At 41.0% G+C, this 19,925-nt stretch overlaps 1 protein-coding gene across 12 annotated transcripts in view; it reads right to left on the bottom strand.

The window, feature by feature from the left end:
* Positions 1–941: 941 nt before the first annotated feature.
* Positions 942–19,925, bottom strand: part of ablim2 (actin binding LIM protein family, member 2) — a 98,339-nt gene continuing 79,355 nt past the window's right edge. For 11 of the 12 annotated variants that reach the window (XM_085451766.1, XM_085451771.1, XM_085451768.1 and 8 more), the window contains 2 exons: positions 10,089–10,149; positions 8,439–8,640 (listed from right to left, as the gene is read on the bottom strand). In XM_085451766.1, coding sequence (XP_085307892.1) covers positions 8,576–8,640; positions 10,089–10,149 — 126 coding nt within the window. In that variant the 3' untranslated portion in view covers positions 8,439–8,575. Of the gene's footprint in view, positions 2,878–8,432; positions 8,641–10,088; positions 10,150–19,925 lie in introns of those variants that run through there. The other variant, XM_085451777.1, reaches the window with a different exon arrangement.

Below are 19,925 nucleotides of genomic sequence, written 5' to 3' on the forward strand. Positions count from 1 at the left end.
CCAGTCACTATTCTGTGACTTTAGCATATGAATAGGGAACATTTTAACAAACAGTCTGATTTAATCTTGGAAATAACTTTACATTACTTTTATTAATTATTAAAAAGAGAAAATGTTTGTATAGATGACATTTACCAGTCGTTAAATTACTAATTCGCTTGTTATCCTTAATTCTCTAATGTCCAAGTCAGTGATGAGCCCAATAATAAACATAAGTCTATCAGAATATGTATGTTAAAGTTTTCACCTACGACAAAGACAGCGAGGACTGTTATTATTATATTTATTTATTTTACAGCAGTCAGCTGTTCCTTGTCTTGCTTCTGTTACGCACACCAGAGAGTACACATTGAACAAAGAATAGACACTCAAAAAAAGGCCTTGAAACAGCCCCACAGGGACACTGTTTGTGGTAAATGTGACACATTGGTTCAGTATAGACTAATGATTTACTGCAGACGTATTATTCCGTGAGTAGATCCAGCATGAGCAGCAACATTAAGACGGTTGATTAGTGTCTAAAAATGATGACTAAAACTTTTAGTAATGAAGACTTGTATTTGTAAAGGAGTATTTTAGAATGGATTGAAATAATCCAAATAATCTTCCACCATTAGTTGCAGTGGGCGAGAAAGATACGAGACAGACATTTCAAGATTTTGCAAATATTTTCATGTTAACCACTTGCATTTATGACATAAAAGAAACCTATTTTGTGAAAAACTAGTGAGTTTTCTTTACATTAAAACATATTTGCTGTTAAAAATGATTATGACTGATATACTAAGCACTAGCAGGTTTACCAATGGTCACACACACACACGCACACACACACACACACACACACACACACACACACGTACCGCTTACTTGAAGGTATCCATTAGAAAAGGGCTTTTAAAATCTCACAGTCGTAAGCACTTAAAACCATAGTGACTCTGTAGTTTGGATAAAGCACTTTAATAGCAGATGAATATTAGAAAGAAGACATGGCAATGCATGACAACAGTTAGTGTGTTACTTACATGAGCAACATTTGACACTCAGATTAAACTCAAAATTTGATATGTTTCTCTTCAAAAGCACTCTTCCCTGACACAACACTCAAGATTTCAAAAATAAAATCCCTTCCCCGGTATTGCAATTAAATAAATACCTAACACAAGCTAATGTAAGGAGCTGAGCTGGGCACTTCATTTGACCAGAAAAGAATCAATCACTCAAAACACATTTATGATAATGTTGTCATTCATTTCTTATATCAGGTCAGTTGACAAACCCCATTTCCCATCCTCATGCATGCCTTAAGAGTTATACACCATGGCAGACAGATAAATCTGATATATATCCAGTATATGTTTACATACATGTTACAGTATGTTAGTTGGCAAGTTGATCGATTTACGGTCCAGAAAGTCGAGCAAAGCTTGAATGTATAGCTTTATTACTGTACGCAACAATACTTTCAAACAACAAACATACAAAGAGTTAACTCTCTAGCTGAGAATATATAATACAGTTAGAGTATTGACTTTAAAATCAAACAAAACCTCTCTTGTTCAGCTTACGTCTGCTGCAGTTATGTGAAGCTTAGTCTGCAAGGATTTATTTTGTTCAAAAAAAAAGAAAAAGAAAAAAGATGATTCTCTCAGCTGCATCCTCCTGACTGGTTTAATGATCCTTTTCAGAAGTCAAAAATAGCTTATAAAAATAATTGTATTTATTTTGTTTTTTTCATGTGAGTGCACGTCACCCTAGCAATGCAGCATGTTTGACATGTTTGTACACCCTGAAACCTTCTGTATTCTACCCCTCCTTTTCTTCCTCTCGCTGACTGTGATTCAGAGTTGTGGCTGCTATCCAGCCCCTGGCTACTCTATCTGGGCTGATTTATGAGAGGCTTGCGTGAGATATGGAGCCACATTCAAATGTACCAGAGCACGCATATCAAAACTATGTAGCCAACTTCTCTGATTGAATAGAACAAGAAGGAAAACCAAAAGCAAAAGATGATGAGGTGGTTTTTGACAGTTTTGAAGTAAAACATCACATATTTTTTGTTTTTTTTTATCCCTGTCTTTGACCTTGACATGCTTGAACAGTGAATGTCTACAGTCTCTTCACTGTCCTAATGTAATGGCAAGGGTGTAAAAATGAACTGTCTTGAATATGTAACAGTAACCTATTGCAAGGAGCAGACACAGCAAGAGAGAAAAGGCAGCGCAGCAAACAGGTGATATGTAGAAAGAGACAAGATGGCAAAACCTCACAAAGAGAAAACAAACTCTGTACAGAAACAGAAACAAGTCAATACTGAGATTAAAAGAAGGTGCACATAAAACATTCCAAACCACAGAAACCTGGAGGAAGGCCTGCATGAGAATTGGAAAAAGCTGTTGTTTTTTTATGGAGTATGAAAGCACTGGCATATGGGAGGGTCAGGGGTCGATGCAAAAACCACATAGGAGGCAAGGAGCATCAGCACAGGCCATGCAAACACAGCTCCTCAATCTCCATAAGGTTGTCAGTCAAACATTTGGACCACACTGCATACAAAAAGCTATAGATGCCCGCCGCAGCTTTGTGAAACTGTGCCCTCGCAGGGTTCCTCTGTGGCTTCACAGGCATGGCGTTTTAGAGGTGGAGAGTAGGAAGAAGGAGTATCACGGTGGTGCATATATAGATATTTCCGATGGGGCTTTTTTTTGTATTTTGTTTTCTTCCCGATACTTTTTGAGATTTTGTTTAGCATTGTTTTTCTGTCTAAAAAAGGCGTGCCTTCTTCTTCATGTCATTCTTCTTCCAGAGAGCCAGGCGGTCAAACTGCTCCAGGGTCATGCCGAACACTTGGTGAAAGTCCTCTGGAGATAGATGTCTCTGGATTAGGAAATTGTGGCAGAAAAAACATTGTTATTTAAGTGGACAACAGTAATACCAGCAGCTTCTTGTGAACCTTATAACCAAAGGAAACACTGGTGGTGGTTGGCGTTTTAATGATAAAGAAGCAAAGTGGGTGACAAGATGTTCAGACATATTGACCACAACTGTACTTTTATTTATTTTGTACCATAAAGATCTTTAAACTCAGCAAAATAGTTGTCATATATTTGTTTTTCATCAACAGTTTTCTTCCATTTGCACACTTTCTCTAAAATTATAAACTTTTTCTTTCAGAACGATACTGAAAAACTAGTTCATGCATATATTACTTCTAGCCTAGTGTATTCTAGGCTGTGTGGACATCACATTTTGGGTTATTTAGACCAAAATACTAAACCTTTCTCTACAGGGGCCTAATATCCACTTATGCGGACACTATACTGCTACTGTTCTATTGAAATTTTGAATGAATATCCTCATATGTGGCTCTGATTTTTCGTAGAAACAAAATTTAGGTAAAAAAAAAAAAATCTGGTAATTCGTTGTTTTTACATTCAACAGGTCCCAATCAGCCCAAATATCAAAGAGAAATTAATAATGCATGCCATGGAAGAGTTCGGGTCTTAGAAGGTTAAAATCACATAAAAAGTCTTGAATAATGAGAATAATCATCTTATCTTAAAGACCTTATAGTATCAATCATTCATTTTCAGACTGCAGAATTGTGGTTCAAAGGATATCTAAAAGTAGAATGGGACGCAGAGTCTTCTGCTTTCAGGTCTCTCTTCAGTGAAACTAGCTTCCAGTTGGGATCCAGTAAACAGACACCCTCTCTACTTTTAAAATTAGGCTTCAAACTTTCCTTTTTGCTAAAGCATATAGTTAGGGCTGGATCAGGTGACCCTGAATCCTTCCTTAGTTATGCTGTAATAGGTGTAGGCTGTTGGGTGACTCCCATGATGACCTTTTTTCACTTCCTGCAAAAAATAGAGTAACCTGTGTTGCTTGAACACATGTATCATTCAGAATTAAGGGTGCCTTCACAGCAGTGCAAGCTATGCAATGTGCTGCCATTGAGCTGCTCAAACTGATTAATCAATAGAACAATAAAGTAATTTCTAACTGAAGCAGTACTATCTGTGGATCTTGGCCAGCATAATTTTTATTAATCTGTATCAGCTTCATGTCTAAGCCTGGACGGATATATTAGATGGACATCCTGACATGTCTGTGTTGTGCACACACAGTAAACAGGCATAATATTGCCTTCTGTCTTGATGTTTAATACAGTATTTTGAATTTTATCCCTTATAAGTTCTTCCAACCAAAACTCCTATCCTAAAACCTCATGTTGCCAACACTCACTAAGTTCTCTCTAAAAAACAGACACAAAAAAAGCGTAACAAAAACTTGCATGGCATTGATTTAAACCCAGAAACAGAGCGTAGGTAGCTTTAATATAAAATGTTTCCTGCACTGTGCACTGCAGGTGTGTGTTTTTTGTGATCAAACGGTAAATGGCCTGTATTTGTATAGCGCTTTTCTAGTCCCTAAGGACCCCAAAACGCTTTACACAACCAGTCATCCACCCACTGGCAAGCTACATTGTAGCCACAGCCACCCTGGGGGGCACTGACAGAGGCGAGGCTGCCGGACACTGGCGCCAAGTGTCTTGCCCAAGGACACAATGACCGAGACTGTCCTAGCTGAGCTCGAACCGGCAATCTTCCGATTACAAGGCGAACTCCCAACTCTTGAACCACGATCGCCAACTATCAAGAGCTAGGTAAAGCTATTTCTGTGAAACAGCCAATCCCCTGGTTTATATCAGCAAACAGAAGGTTTGGTTTTCACCCCGAGGTAAAAATGTTCAGGTGCCTTAAATTTTTCACCTGCCAAATTGACAGGATAATGACACTGGTGGTATGAAAAAGGAGGATACTCTTCCCCATTTCATATCACAGTGTGTAACTGTAAAACCAATGACTCATGCCATTCAGTATGTTACACAACATGTTTTCTGTTAGCTGTCAGTAGCAAAACACCTGGTGTGACATCACTGAATGGTATTCTGCTAAAGAGGTTGAATCCAAAGACTTTCAGCTTTAATTCAACAACTTTAACACAAGTTTTGCTTCAACTGTTTCAAAATTACAGCCATTTTATACACATTCCCCCATTTCCAGAGGCTCAAGAGTAGCTGGACAACTGCAAGTAGTTTAATGGCCAAGTGAGGCCTATTTCCTTGTAATTGTATAACAAGATCGTATAATCTGGAGATTATGATGAGAATTGTATTTTGTAGCTTTTTGCTGAAATGTCAGTATGAGGTCCAAAGAAATGATTATGATGAAAGAGATGGAAGTTATCTTTTGGTGAAAAAACCAAATTCCACCTCTCAGAGAGGCTGCAAAAACTTTGGTTTTTAGAAAACATGAAGAAAAGAGAGAAACAGCTCATGATCTGAAACATACCACGTGATCTGTCAAACACAGTGGAGGTTATGGCATAGCCATGTATAGCTGCCAATGGAACCAGGAAATAGTATGTATTGATGACATGACTGCTGATAGAAGTAGCCAGATTATTCTGAGGTGTATAGGACTACACTCTCTGCCCAAGGATACTCTGGCATTTATACTGGAGCAGCATGAGATCAAACCAGACACCTTCCAATTACTGGCTGACCTACCTCCTGGGCTATAGCCACTCCAACATGGACCTAACTGTGCGGGTTTACACTTTAACGGGCATCCTTACAGAGGGTCACACACTAGCTAAATAACAGAGTCATCAGTGTTTATCCAGATAATACATGAGCAAATATATCTGGAGGCCTATTTGGGGTTGGCTTTGGCTTAGGAGGTGAAGTGAGTCGTCTGCTATTTGGAAGGTCAGTGGCTCGATCCCCCAGCTCCTCCAGTCTGCATTCTTCAGTTATGAGTGCTTAGGCATAAAAAAAAAATTACTTGCATGAATGTGTGGGTGAATTAGCTTTGAGTGCCCAAATGGAAAAGTGCTACTATCCATTTATTTACTATTTCAAAGACTTGGAACTCTTTTTTCTTGCATTTCTATAATTTTTATATAGCCTGGACTTCAGTTTGTGCTCCTAAATTTACATTTTTCCGTGGCACAAGAACTACATGCGGTGTGTACTTACATCTTTTACTTTTCATTAAGACTACAAGCAAAGTTAAATTAAATCAAAATAAATTTAAAGCAATTAAAAACCTGTCAGTTTGAGGTGTTGCATGGGTCAGGTAGCTTAATTGACCTAATCACAACAGGCTTATTGATGTGAGTTTGAGCCTTTAATTATGTGCAATATTTTTGTTAAATATATTTAACCTCCTAGGACCTGGCGTCCACATATGTGGACATCACATTTTGGGTTATTTAGACTAAAATACTCAATTTTGCTCTACACGGGCCTGATATCTACTTACGAGGACATTGTAGTGCTACTGTTTAATGAACATTTTAGATGAATATCCTCATATGTGGCTCTTATTTTTCTTAAAAACAAAAATAAGGTAAAAAAAAATAAATCTGGTAATTCTTTGTTTTTACATTCATCGGGCCCCAATCAGCCCAAATATCACAGAGAAATTAATAATGCATGTGTGGAAGAGTTCGGGTCTTAGGAGGTTAAAGAAAGAACATTAATATTCTTTACAATGATTCTCTGTATTTTCAGAAATAAATAAATGGAAAATACTTTAAATATTTGGCTACAATAATAGTAAAAGGTACTTAATATAGCAACCCAAGCTTCAAGAGACACTAGCCGAAAAGACACATTTTACAGGCAGTGTATGGTTTAAACGTGCATAAGAATAGTTTTCTTTGTTTTTTTTCCCTTTTCACTTTTATATGTTTCCATCATATAAAAATGGACTTTTTAGCTGCTGATTAGTATGGCTAAACCTAAAACAGTTTGGGGCCAAGGATCAAGATCAGTGGTGGGTAAAACGCAGGTCAAACAGTTTCTCTTCTGCACACACTTTTGACAATAGGACTCCAGTCTGGTATTTCCAACCACAGAGGGAATCTCTTGAGTATCCTCAGTAACCTCAATATGGTCAGACTCCACTTGGGACAATATTTCTGTTAACTGAAAGCCTCACAGTGAACTCTCATAGTGGGGTTACTGAAGACTGAAATGTTTCAGAGGATGTTTTTTAGACAAAACCTCTCTTCCGAGGACTGCAAAACATGAGCTCTGAACCCCAACACAAACCACAATTGGATTTTTTTTAAATGGGTTATTTTAGAGACAAAAACAGTTCATTTTTTTCAGCTGCTCAAACTTAATGAAAGTTTTGAATCTTTAAATGGGTTGTGTAATAATAACAGCAGCAGGAAATTGGTTATTCTGGGACATTAAGTCCAATTTCACTTTATTTCTTTATTATAGTTATAGGACATATATGTGTGTTAAACTTGCTGTGACCTGGCACCAAATTAAATTAAACTACTGCGATGTTGCAGATCTGTCTCCTCTGGTTTCTGATTTTTCACCAGATTTTAAAACCTATCAGCAGCCACAAAATCAAGGTCGGACTGTGCATGTCATTCGTCTTTTTCTCAGCCATACTGGCTCTGGCTTTGGCAGAGTGTTAATGACAGGCATGGCATGTTTGTTTCAAAGATTCATTTGTTTAATTCATCAGTCTTTATGTGTCTCTGTAGTAGTGTTCTGCTTCCTAGTTACCAAAAATAAAAAAAATATAGGTTGATGTTTAAAAAAAAAAAATCAAGAAAGAGGCATATATCCATATATTCCACTATTTCACAGATTTCTGTCTGCAGACATAGACTGTATATAAAACAAGACCTTAACCTGTTTCTAAAAGTCATCGCTGGTGATGTGCCCAGCCCTAACCGTATGTTTTAGAGAAAAGCAAAAAATTACTATTTTAGAAAAAGTATAACTAGTTTTTCTTCTGTGTCAATTACAACGATTACTTACTTTGTCTTGGAGAACAGTTTTACTCTCTGAGATCTATATCATCACTGATAAAGACTCTAATCTTCATCCCTATCATTCTAATGGACACAAATCAAAATCTACACATATTTTTTTTTCCAAAAGAGTAGTTTTTGGTTGTCTAAAAGAGGGTTAGTGTGAGTGTTTGAAGCTAGGATTTAGGTAATTATTGATCATGACTCGGACTCCAAAGAAGTAAATAAATACAATTATGTATCCTGATAGCAAATACACACACTTCATTTACCGTAAGTTACATTTTACTTCACTTCACTTCTAAGCGCCTTTTGTATTTTAGCATACAATGTGTATACTAAGAGAAATCCCAAAATAGTTTATTTATTGTTTATTCACCACTTAAGTGATTGAAGATGGCACCTCTATAAGCTTTTGCTGATACTTTTATCCCATTGGCTGAGCTGCCTAGCTCCTACCCAAACCACAAATTCTTGACTTGACAAAATTCTGTAAGCCAAAATTTCATATTTTCTCAGGTTTGTTAACGACCTACGGATAGAAGGAGGGAAACAACAGAGGGGAAAGTAAGATTAGAGCTCACCTCCAGTCTGGTGCGGTCTACATCTCTGGGAAGCTTCACTTTCACTCTATGCGTCACTGCCAGCATTTCATAAGGGTAGACCTGGCAACACAAAGTAAGCATTGTGGGAGATTTATTAGGGAATACAATTATAATCCAATGTCCTAACAGTGCTGCCAAGAATATGAAAGTATATTTGCAAAGTGGGAGCAAACTCTTACCTTGTACTCTGAGGAGGGAAAAGACAGAGACAGAAGAAATTACTCTGGTGGAACAGTTATCTTTTATTTGAATTCAGAGCTATTATAAAAGCTAGCATAAGTGAGCTTAAAAATAAATTACACTTGCAAACCCAAATCTCTTCAAAAATATTGGGTTTCAAAGGCGTCAAAAAGCATTAGAAATGGTCGCTCTGCTCACATACACAGACTGTTATGAGGTTGGAATACTTTCAACTCAATCTTTGCCTCAGATACAGCCAAGACCGTACACGCACGCACTGGTAAACACACAGCGCTAATTTTTCGAGCTGGAAAAATGACATCATCCTTCCTCGCTCTTACTTCTTGTAACTGATCTGGAGCCAAAGCAACAGGGCTCTGCATGCTTGATCGCAACATATATGTAATGTTATCGGGCATTGTAAAAATAACCTTGATCTGACTCATAGAAAGATGATATGGTCCATTTAGTGTCATTTTATAGCTTGGCTAATATTTTTTAGAAGGAAACATTCAGTTTTTGGGGATGGAGCCTGTGAGATTTTGCAACAGTGAATTAGCAACGTGAAAACTGCATTTAAAACAATCAGATAACACGCATTTAGTGGGGTTAGGTTAATTGGTTAACTTGTGAATAGTGATTGTCTGGCTGTCTGTATTAGCCCTGCAACAGACCCTGTTCAGGGTGTGACCTGCCTCTTGCCCTATGGAGGATGGGATAGGCTCCCAACAACCCCCACGTCCACTGTATCCACCTACATGCTGTTCTCATGTAAGAGAACAACTACAATACCGAAATTCTATTTTAGGTGAATCATCTAGTAATCAGATGACACTTCCTTAACACCTTTATTTAAAAAGTTTTTAAATTCCCAAAGCCAGGCTGTATTCAAAAGCAGATTTACAAGTTAAAGAATGCACTCTTTACAGGAAAGAAGATTTTGAATTTATTTCTAAATTAGTCCTCAAAGTTAAAATAGCAAGTTTCAGCTTCACTCAGATGTTATTAACTGTCAAAAACAGGGAAAATAAATTTTCATAAATTTGCCAGGATGACTCGCTGGTTGTTTTTCTCAAGCAAAACTCAGATAATTTATGTGGTTCCCCAAACTTAGAGGATAGAAAGCATATTAAACGTGTTAATGAACAGACTGAGAATACCAACAGAGACCAAGAGACACCTTGGTATTTTCCATGCTGATGCTAAGCTAGCCCTAGACTGTAAAGAGGATGTTGAGCTGTAGCCTGGTCAGAATGAGTAAGGTGAGAAAGGTGAGAGAACTGTCATACTACTAACCCCTTCCAGTATGGTAGTCTTGGTTGGTATATGATCGTGCATGGTTAAAAAAGACACTATAGACTGCACTGGGTGTAATGTGCTATGCTGTATATGAGTGTTTTGCTGATAAAACCTTTAAAAACTTGATGAGAACTGAAGATACATGTCCGCTCTCACCTCTCATGCCTCCCCAGCTCTGGGAGTCTGGGTCCACTTCATCCTCCATCATCTCAGCAGCCTGCGGGCACACACACATTAAACAAACACAGAGTTAGACCATAATTCAGATATTCTGTGTCATTCCGCCAAGAACACTGCTGCTCTTTATCAAAGCAAGGGTTCATCTGAAAGCCTTTTAGTAAAAGCTGTTGCCCTTGATTTGCTCACATTCTTTCAGAGTTAGCAACGGGAAGTGGATGTGACACGTCTGATAGGGAGTTTGGATTACATTGCTCAGAGAGACTGAAAGCCAACTGATGAGACAAGGAGGGACCGATATTGTAAAGTCTCTGCTGTTTGTCCAGTAATCCATTTTCTAGTGTTAAAACTAGTGAAAAACAAATACTATTCTTTAAAATAAGAAAAATAATTTTTGAAAATAAATCGGTATTCATGGAGCTGAACTGGCAGGGATATTGATATACGATATACACATAAGTGGTAACTGGTGTGAAATGTGAGTGTGAATGGTTGTCTATCTCACTGTAGTAGCCCTGCAACACACAAGCTAAGGGCAGACCACACCATCTAACATCTGACACAAGTAACTAGTTAATTAGCTATCTTGCCTGCCAGGAAGCTAATGGTTCCATGTTAAATTTGTCTCCATGCAACAACATGAAATGCAATATATGCCCTACCATCATGCTTGCAAAGTGGAAAAATATGGTATGGTAGCTAGAAAACTAATATACAGTGTACAGAGAATTTCTTGGTGTCTGTAACTAAACCAAGAGTCAGCCTAAACATCTGAGAAATCAAGCCAAGACAGTATTTCTTGAAGTATCTGGCAGTTCCTAAAATGACCAATTGAGACTCGCTCCAAAGCACAAAGTCTTAAAACTATCATTTAGGAATTATGGTCCAAGGAAAGAGACAAGCAGCCCAAGCATTTACTCAGCCTCTAAAGGTTCCCATCCTGATCTCATTGGGATGTGCCGTAAGACGCCTAATCTATCACTATTAGCTCCCTTGGTACCAGACATCAAAGGTCAACCTCTCCAGGTCTCAAGTTCATTCCTCAACAAGTCAGATCTATTTAGCTACATATGTAGTGTCCACATAATATTTGGCATGTAGCTTAGTTAAAGATCAGTCTTTTGTCTCATAAAAAACTCTACAGAGGAATATAAAAGCTATATTCCCATAATGCAACGTGCAGATGCCAAGATGCTTCTATCTTGCCAGGATATTGAAACTCCTTGGATGCTTAGCTTACTATGGTCTGTCAAAGATGATTAGAGTATGACAGGTAACTATTAAATATTCAGTATTGGAATTCCTATCCTCTCTCCTGAATGCTTTGATATCATGAAATCTTTCCTACTTATGTGTCACCTCTTCTATGTGCATTATGTTCCCGAGAGAGGTTTGTGTACAGTGAGCATTGTATCCCAGCTGTTCTCTACCAACAAGACGATATCATCATCAGAACAAACTTCATTGCCATTCTGTGATCCTGGGGTCACTAGTCTGTGTTAATGGTGTTATTACTATGATTGGCTGTTTATGCAACTGCAGGTAGTTCAGGTTTACCATCCCCAAGAGCCTCAACTACCTTTATTTCTGAGCTATCCGATCGTTCAGTCTGACGTCACTAGCCGTCTGGGCCTAAACTCTGCTGCAGGTCCATATATCAAATGATCACTGTGGCATTACTGAGAGTTAAAACACTGTCTAAAGTCTTTCATCTTTAATAAAATGATCAGCGTTCTGCTCTACCAGGTGTAACAACTGAGTTTAACATCCAGGCATCCATGAAAACGGAATTTATGACATTTAACGGAGTTAGAAGTTAGCAGGAAGTTAGCTCGCTAGCTTCCATCGAAATACAATATCGCATGTCCTGACTGCGGGTGTTATGGCCCTGTCCATAATTTGTTTTGGTGGCTGTTGTTGTCTGTGCCTTTAAGTCTTTGCAGGTCCCGGAGTGGATGAGCTGACGGCTGCTGATTGGTCCCCTGGCCATGTGATCTTCATTCAAATCCCTCACCAGCAGTTGTCCCGGGGCAGCCACTGACAGCAGCAGCAGACCTGACCCTGGCCTCCAAAACCTGAGACTTTTGTGCCTGTGACTTTGTGCGACTTTTTTGGAGTTTTGTATATAGTGTGTACATTAGTTTTCATTGTAAATAGCCTTGTAAATAGCACTGCAACAGAAGGGGTGAGCTGCCTTATTGTTTTTCCTTGCACTGTTTTCTCCTGTTTATTTCAGTTAGGGAGTTAGGTGTAGCGCTTGTCTTTTGTTTGATATTTGATTTCACATAGGGTTGTAGATAACACCTCCTCCTGACTTAGCTTGTTTTGTTTGTTATTTTGGCCTTTGTTCACCCCGGAGCTTCATTTTTGCAGTGCAGAAAAATAAATCACGATTCACTAAGAAATTGGTTTCCCTTTGTGTATGGTTTTGGGGACCAGGGCGGGGCAATTCTTTCAAACTTGTGTTGCGTTCCTGTACCCCTAGACTGGGGCGTAACATAAAGTGGGGGCTCGTCCGGGATTTTTTTTTTCCTTTGCCATCCTTTTTGCTCATTGTATTTTGTGGGTTGTCTGCAGTTTTTGGTTGGCAGTTTTCTTGTAGTGTTGGGGGTGGTCTAGTCACAATGACTTTTGATGTGGATGATTTTGCACTACAACCCACCGTGGATAAGTTGAATCGATGCACAAAGGCGGATTTGTTGTTGGTGGCAGATTTGTTTAATGTTAGTGTGCCTTTACATGCTAAAAAGGCAGAAATTAAGCAGTGCCTGACAGCTCAGCTGGTGGATAAGGGGGTATTTGCGAAGTCGAAACCTCGGCCGGTTGAGGCGGCTGGAGGTTTGGTGGTGGATGCGGGAGCAGAAGCTGCTGCAACCATCCCACAAGCTCCCAGTGGACGGGTGTCGCCAGGGGCGGAGGCTCCTGCTGCCATTCAGATCCCAAACGTTAGCCCAGCCGGACAATCAACAGGATTGGTTACGGAGGATCTTGGGCTCGCCCTTCGCCTGAAAGAGGTGGAGCTTGCGACTAAGTCCAAAGAAGTTGAGCTTATGCATCTCCGCATAAGGGCTATGGAGCTGGATCCTTCCCGGCAGCGCAATGTTACCTCTACCCCAGTGAGTAAAGTTGTGAGTAAATCTTCTGATTCACTCTCCTCTGACCAATTTGATGCTAGCAGGCAAATTGCTTTAGTGCCACCTTTCAGAGAAAGTGAGGTTGACTCTTACTTTAATGCCTTTGAACGCATCGCAACCACTTTGAAATGGCCCAAGGATGTGTGGAGTTTGTTGCTGCAGTGTAAATTGGTGGGGAAAGCACAGGAAGTGTGTGCGAGCTTGTCTATTGATGACAGCCTGGATTATGAAATTGTGAAATCCACTATTTTAAGGGCTTATGAGCTAGTTCCAGAGGCATATCGCCAGAGGTTTCGGTCGTGTGAAAAATCTGCCAACCAAACACATGTAGAGTTTGCCAGGGAGAAGACTCTCTTGTTTGATAAGTGGTTAGCTGCAAGTAAAGTGAAGGACTTTGCTCAGCTAAGAGAATTGGTCCTGCTGGAGGAATTCAAAACGTGTCTTCCAGAGAATTTTGTTGTATATATCAATGAGCAAAAGGTGGATTCGTTGTCTAAAGCTGCTGTTCTAGCAGATGAGTTTGTGTTGACCCATCGCGTTGCGTTTTCAGCTGTGCGCCATGAATGTGCCCCGTTGTCTAAACCTGCGAGGAGTTTGAGGGTTTCTCCCAAGCGTCAACCACGCCCTGATCAGGTCCCCATGACTGTCCGAGAATGCTTTTATTGCCATGATACTGGCCATCTCATTGCCAATTGTCCGTCGCTCCGTCGCAAAGAGCAATCTCACACATGGAAAAAGCCAAAAAGCATTGGTTTTGTTCAGTCAGTTTCTACTCCTAATCCCGTCAGTGATGAACCAGGGCGGGGCAGTCTTTTCAAACTTATGTTGCGTTCCTGTACCCCTAGACTGGGGCGTAACATAAACATAGCACTGCAACAGAAGGGGTGAGCTGCCTTATTGTTTTTCCTTGCACTGTTTTCTCCTGTTTATTTCAGTTAGGGAGTTAGGTGTAGCGCTTGTCTTTTGTTTGATATTTGATTTCACATAGGGTTGTAGATAACACCTCCTCCTGACTTAGCTTGTTTTGTTTGTTATTTTGGCCTTTGTTCACCCCGGAGCTTCATTTTTGCAGTGCAGAAAAATAAATCACGATTCACTAAGAAATTGGTTTCCCTTTGTGTATGGTTTTGGGGACCAGGGCGGGGCAATTGTTTCAAACTTGTGTTGCGTTCCTGTACCCCTAGACTGGGGCGTAACACAAGCGCCCACAAGCGTAAATATGGTGATGTTGACTTGTCTGACTCTTTTCTATGTTCTGAAGCTGTTCCTGAGAAAGCTGAACTGCCTGTGGAAAAAGCTGAAAAATGTGTGTCTGATAAAATGCTACCCGCTACACCTGACCTGTCTTTTGAGGTAAACAAAACAGATTTCATTCATGCGCAACAGAATGACCCGACTTTGGCCAAATGTTTACTCGCCGCGAATTCAAGCGATCAGAATCCCCGTGTCTACAACATTGAAAATGATGTGTTAATGTGCAAATGGCATCCTCCCTCATCTAGTGATCTTGGCTGGAATGTATTTCAACAAGTGGTTGTACCGCAAAAATTCCGACCCCAAGTGCTCAGCCTCGCACATGACAGTTTCTCTGGACATTTAGGAATTAGGAAAACTTACCATCGTATTCTGCGTCACTTTTTCTGGCCAGGTTTGAAGTCTGATGTGATCAAGTATTGCCGTTTTTGCCACGTTTGCCAGGTCAGTGGAAAACCCAACCAGGTTATTCCTCCCGCTCCATTGCATCCAATCCCGGCTTTAGGGGAACAGTTTGAGCACATAATCATCGATTGTGTAGGTCCGCTTCCAAAAACAAAGTCAGGACATCAGTACCTCTTGACTTTAATGTGCGCCGCCACACGCTTCCCCGAGGCTATTCCGTTACGCACTATCAAAGTCAAAGCCATTGTCAGAGCATTAGTAAACTTTTTCTCCCTTTTCGGTTTGCCTAAATCAGTTCAAACAGACCAAGGGTCTAACTTCATGTCCAAGATATTCGCTCAGGTCTTAAAATCGCTATCCATCAAGCATCAAAAATCCAGTGCATATCACCCCGAATCACAGGGTGCGCTTGAGCGTTTCCACCAGACTTTAAAAGCCATGATGAGGAAGTTCTGCCTCGAATCAGGAAGAGAGTGGGACGAAGGTCTGCCACTTCTCCTTCTAGCGGTGAGGGAGAGTGTGCAGGAGTCCACGGGTTTCAGTCCCGCAGAGCTGGTGTTTGGACACACAGTGCGTGGTCCCCTGCGGCTGCTTAAAGAGAGATATCTGTCCGACACAGCTACCCCCGAGCAGAACGTATTAGACTACGTAAGTTGTTTTAGGGAGCGTCTGCATAAAGCATGCGAAATTGCACGCGAGGCTCTTTCCACGTCTCAGGAAAAAATGAAAAGGAATTTTGATAAAAAGTCCGTGCAGAGAAAATTTGAAGTGGGTGACAAAGTGTTGACTCTCCTATCCGTTCCTGGATCCTCTCTCCAGGCAAAGTTCTGTGGGCCCTATACTGTCCAAGAGAAACTGAGTGACACAGATTATGTTATAGGTACCCCAGACCGTAGGAGAAAGCGTCGTGTGTGTCATGTTAATCTGATGAAGCCTTATTTTGTTCGTGATGCAGGTGTAAACTCCTCCTCATCCCCCGCTGCGCTGTCTGCCGTGTCGGTAGTTGTGCCAGCATCCCCGTCTCAGTATAGCCCAGAAAGTGATGGCTTAGCTTTCGTTTGTGCTGAGGGTTGCTCCCGACTCAGAAACTCTGAAATATTGGATAATTTGAAATCTCACCTAGGACATTTAGATGAGGCTGCCCAGACCGATGTGTGTTCTCTGATCAATAATTGCCCATCTCTGTTCGCTGACACTCCGTCTCGCACTACTGTCCTCGAACATGACATAGATGTAGGTGACCACCCTCCGATCAAACAACACGCTTATCGTGTGAACCCTACCAAACGTGCACTTTTTCAGCAAGATATTTCCTACCTGCTGGAAAATGGTCTTGCTGTCCCTAGTTCGAGTGCCTGGAGTTCCCCATGCCTTCTTGTGCCGAAGGAAGACAAAACTCCACGTTTTTGTAGTGATTTTCGCAAGGTGAACAGTGTGACCAAACCCGACTCCTACCCTCTTCCCCGCATGGAAGATTGTGTGGATAGGGTTGGCTCCGCAAAGTTTGTCACCAAACTGGACTTATTAAAGGGTTATTGGCAAGTTCCCCTCACTCCGCGTGCATCTGAAATTTCTGCTTTTGTCACTCCTGACCACTTCCTCCAATACACCGTCATGCCTTTTGGCCTTCGAAATGCCCCTGCCACATTCCAACGCCTTATGCACATTGTCTTAGGTGGTGTCACAAACTGTGAAGTGTACTTAGACGACATTGTAGCCTATTCAGAGACTTGGTCAGATCACCTTGGAACACTCACGGAGATTTTTGAAAGATTACAAGAGGCATCCCTTACCCTAAATCTTGCCAAATGTGACTTTGGTAAGGCCACTGTGACTTATCTAGGGAAGCAGGTGGGTCAGGGACAGGTGCGCCCCCTGCTGGCTAAAATCCAGGCTATCCTAGATTTCCCTGTGCCTCGCACTAGACGTGAGCTTCGCCGGTTCCTTGGTATGGCCGGCTATTATCGTGGCTTCTGTAAGAATTTTGCAGATGTAGTTGCACCTCTCACCAGTCTCACAAGTGTATCAAAACCATTCGTATGGTCCCCCACCTGCCAGAATGCTTTTGAATCTGCCAAAGCTCTCCTCTGCAGCACACCAGTACTTGCCGCTCCTGTTTTCACACATCCGTTTAAACTTGAGGTGGATGCCAGCGCCAACGGTGCAGGTGCGGTACTGTTGCAGGAGGATAGGCAGGATGTTGATCACCCAATTGGTTACTTTTCGAAAAAATTCAACTCCCACCAACAGAAATACAGCACCATTGAAAAAGAAGCTCTCTCCCTATTGCTTGCTCTACAGCATTTCGAGGTCTATGTCGGTTCCAGTTCAGCACCTGTCATTGTTTACACAGACCACAACCCCCTCGTGTTTTTGACCCGAATGCGAAATTCTAACCAAAGGCTCATGAGATGGTCCCTCTTAGTACAGGATTTCAATCTGGAGATCCATCACAAGAAAGGGACAGAGAATGTACTGGCAGATGCGCTGTCACGTGGTTTTCGGAACCCCTAAGCGCCAAACATCTTTAGGGGAGATGTTTGGTCTTGGGAAGGGGGGTGTTATGGCCCTGTCCATAATCTGTTTTGGTGGCTGTTGTTGTCTGTGCCTTTAAGTCTTTGCAGGTCCCGGAGTGGATGAGCTGACGGCTGCTGATTGGTCCCCTGGCCATGTGATCTTCATTCAAATCCCTCACCAGCAGTTGTCCCGGGGCAGCCACTGACAGCAGCAGCAGACCTGACCCTGGCCTCCAAAACCTGAGACTTTTGTGCCTGTGACTTTGTGCGACTTTTTTGGAGTTTTGTATATAGTGTGTACATTAGTTTTCATTGTAAATAGCCTTGTAAATAGCACTGCAACAGAAGGGGTGAGCTGCCTTATTGTTTTTCCTTGCACTGTTTTCTCCTGTTTATTTCAGTTAGGGAGTTAGGTGTAGCGCTTGTCTTTTGTTTGATATTTGATTTCACATAGGGTTGTAGATAACACCTCCTCCTGACTTAGCTTGTTTTGTTTGTTATTTTGGCCTTTGTTCACCCCGGAGCTTCATTTTTGCAGTGCAGAAAAATAAATCACGATTCACTAAGAAATTGGTTTCCCTTTGTGTATGGTTTTGGGGACCAGGGCGGGGCAATTCTTTCAAACTTGTGTTGCGTTCCTGTACCCCTAGACTGGGGCGTAACAGCGGGGTTTTGGAAACAAATTAAAACGTACAGCTTTCTTATCACTTCCAACATAAATGAAGACAGAAAACTAAACAGCAGTGACGTTTGTAGGGTTACTGAAGTTTGGCTAGCTGGTATATAATGATGTGCTACGTGACCGCTAGCGACACAGCTATGTTAGCATAATATGAACAAGCTAACTTTTTTTCCACTCGATAAAAGTTAACGTGAGTGTTCTCGGTGGTCAGGAACAAATGTAATCGCATGGCAGGATGCTGTAAAAGGACCAAACTTCAGCCAGGAGAACAACTGAGATAATCCATCCACAATACGAGGTTAGTCATTCATATACTGCTGCATGGGCTGGGCTGTAGTTACATCCTAAGGTTTTAAAAACTGAGCTTAAATAAATGATTAGTGGTAATAAAAGCCGAGGGAGGTCAACGGTGATCACTGACTGTTTTTAGGAGCTTTTTGAGATTAAATAGAAGAAAATACAAAACATTAAACATGTTAACAACACAAAAGCCATATTAAACGCAGACTACTTTAGACCCGGAAGTAGGATTCGTCACATCATCACTTAATAATCGGATTCTTTGTCCCTTGTGTCCCTCTACACTCCTTGGGGATTGTCCATACTGACTCTCACAGCTCCCCCTTTTCTGCAGAATTTTTGTTACTGTTAGACTGCTTCAACATCACTCAGCATGTTAAAGACACCACGCTCGGACCAGAGTTAACTTCGTCAGACTTGCACTGTTGTTAACCCTGCCAGCTGCAATCATCATGCATTTTTTTCTCTGTTCTTATAACTCTGTGCAGGCAGTGTGTCAAGCGTACCATCTCATCCAAGTCTCTTTATACATCTGGCCTCACTGTGCACCACTAAACTCTCCAATCAGCCGATGATAGTAAGTCTCATTCACTTGATTGTACTTGTAGCACACTAGATCCACCATGTTAACAATAATTTCAGCATGTGAAAAATAGTTCAATATAGTTTGCCATGACTCTATTGTGGCTCTTGAGCTTTCATTTCCTCTTCTGTTCTGTTTTGTCTGCCTGTCCTCTATCCATCAACAAACACCGAGGGAGAGCAGCTATATTGCATCAGTGGCTCATAGACTACCCCCAAAGTCCTAAATAAACCAGAGCACTGCCTGTGTGGACTGAATGGTACTGACTGGCCCTGTGAAATTTGATACCAAAGCTGTGGGGAAAGGGAGGTTGATTTTTAAGGTAGAGCAAAACATTTAAATGGTTTATATCCTACTCTGAGGTTTCCTGAGTTGATTAGTAGTGAGTGGGAGGCTATACAAGGCTGGAAAGTGTTGGTTTGATAGAGCCATGGTGTTATCACATAGAAATGGAGACCCTGAATGGGAAACAGCACCAGCTAGTGGTCTAAATGGCAAAAGCTGTCAGATCCAGACATCTATTTGTTCTATATTTGCTCAATTAAACTATAGTAGAAACAGGATGGCAACTTCATTGCAAGTAGGAGCCATTGTTGGTACTGATTTGAATGCATTTTTTCAAATCTGGTCACTGATCACAAGTAGTTGTGGTGACTGCAATGTGAAGTGTTTGCCAGGTTGCCTGGTAGAAGGCAAGTTGTCTCTAAACAACTATGCTCCGACTTGAGCCGACTGCAGTCAGTATCAGAACCATTGACAAGGTTTTGAAAATTACTGCTTTAATTTAAAAACACAAACAGAATTCCAACACGTTATAGTTAATCTGAGTCATTCTGTGCCAGTAAGCGCAGCTTGTCTGTTTTACCTCTCTTTGCCAGAGGGGACTTGAGTCAGCTGGTATTCCTACATACAAGCAAAGTCTGTCATTTCACAGTTACTGTC

This window comes from Copadichromis virginalis, linkage group LG3 (assembly GCF_057382275.1).
Source record: "Copadichromis virginalis isolate Kocher_CV1m ecotype Utaka linkage group LG3, C_Virginalis_male_GT1.1, whole genome shotgun sequence".
In the NCBI taxonomy this organism is placed as follows: Eukaryota; Metazoa; Chordata; class Actinopteri; order Cichliformes; family Cichlidae; genus Copadichromis; species Copadichromis virginalis.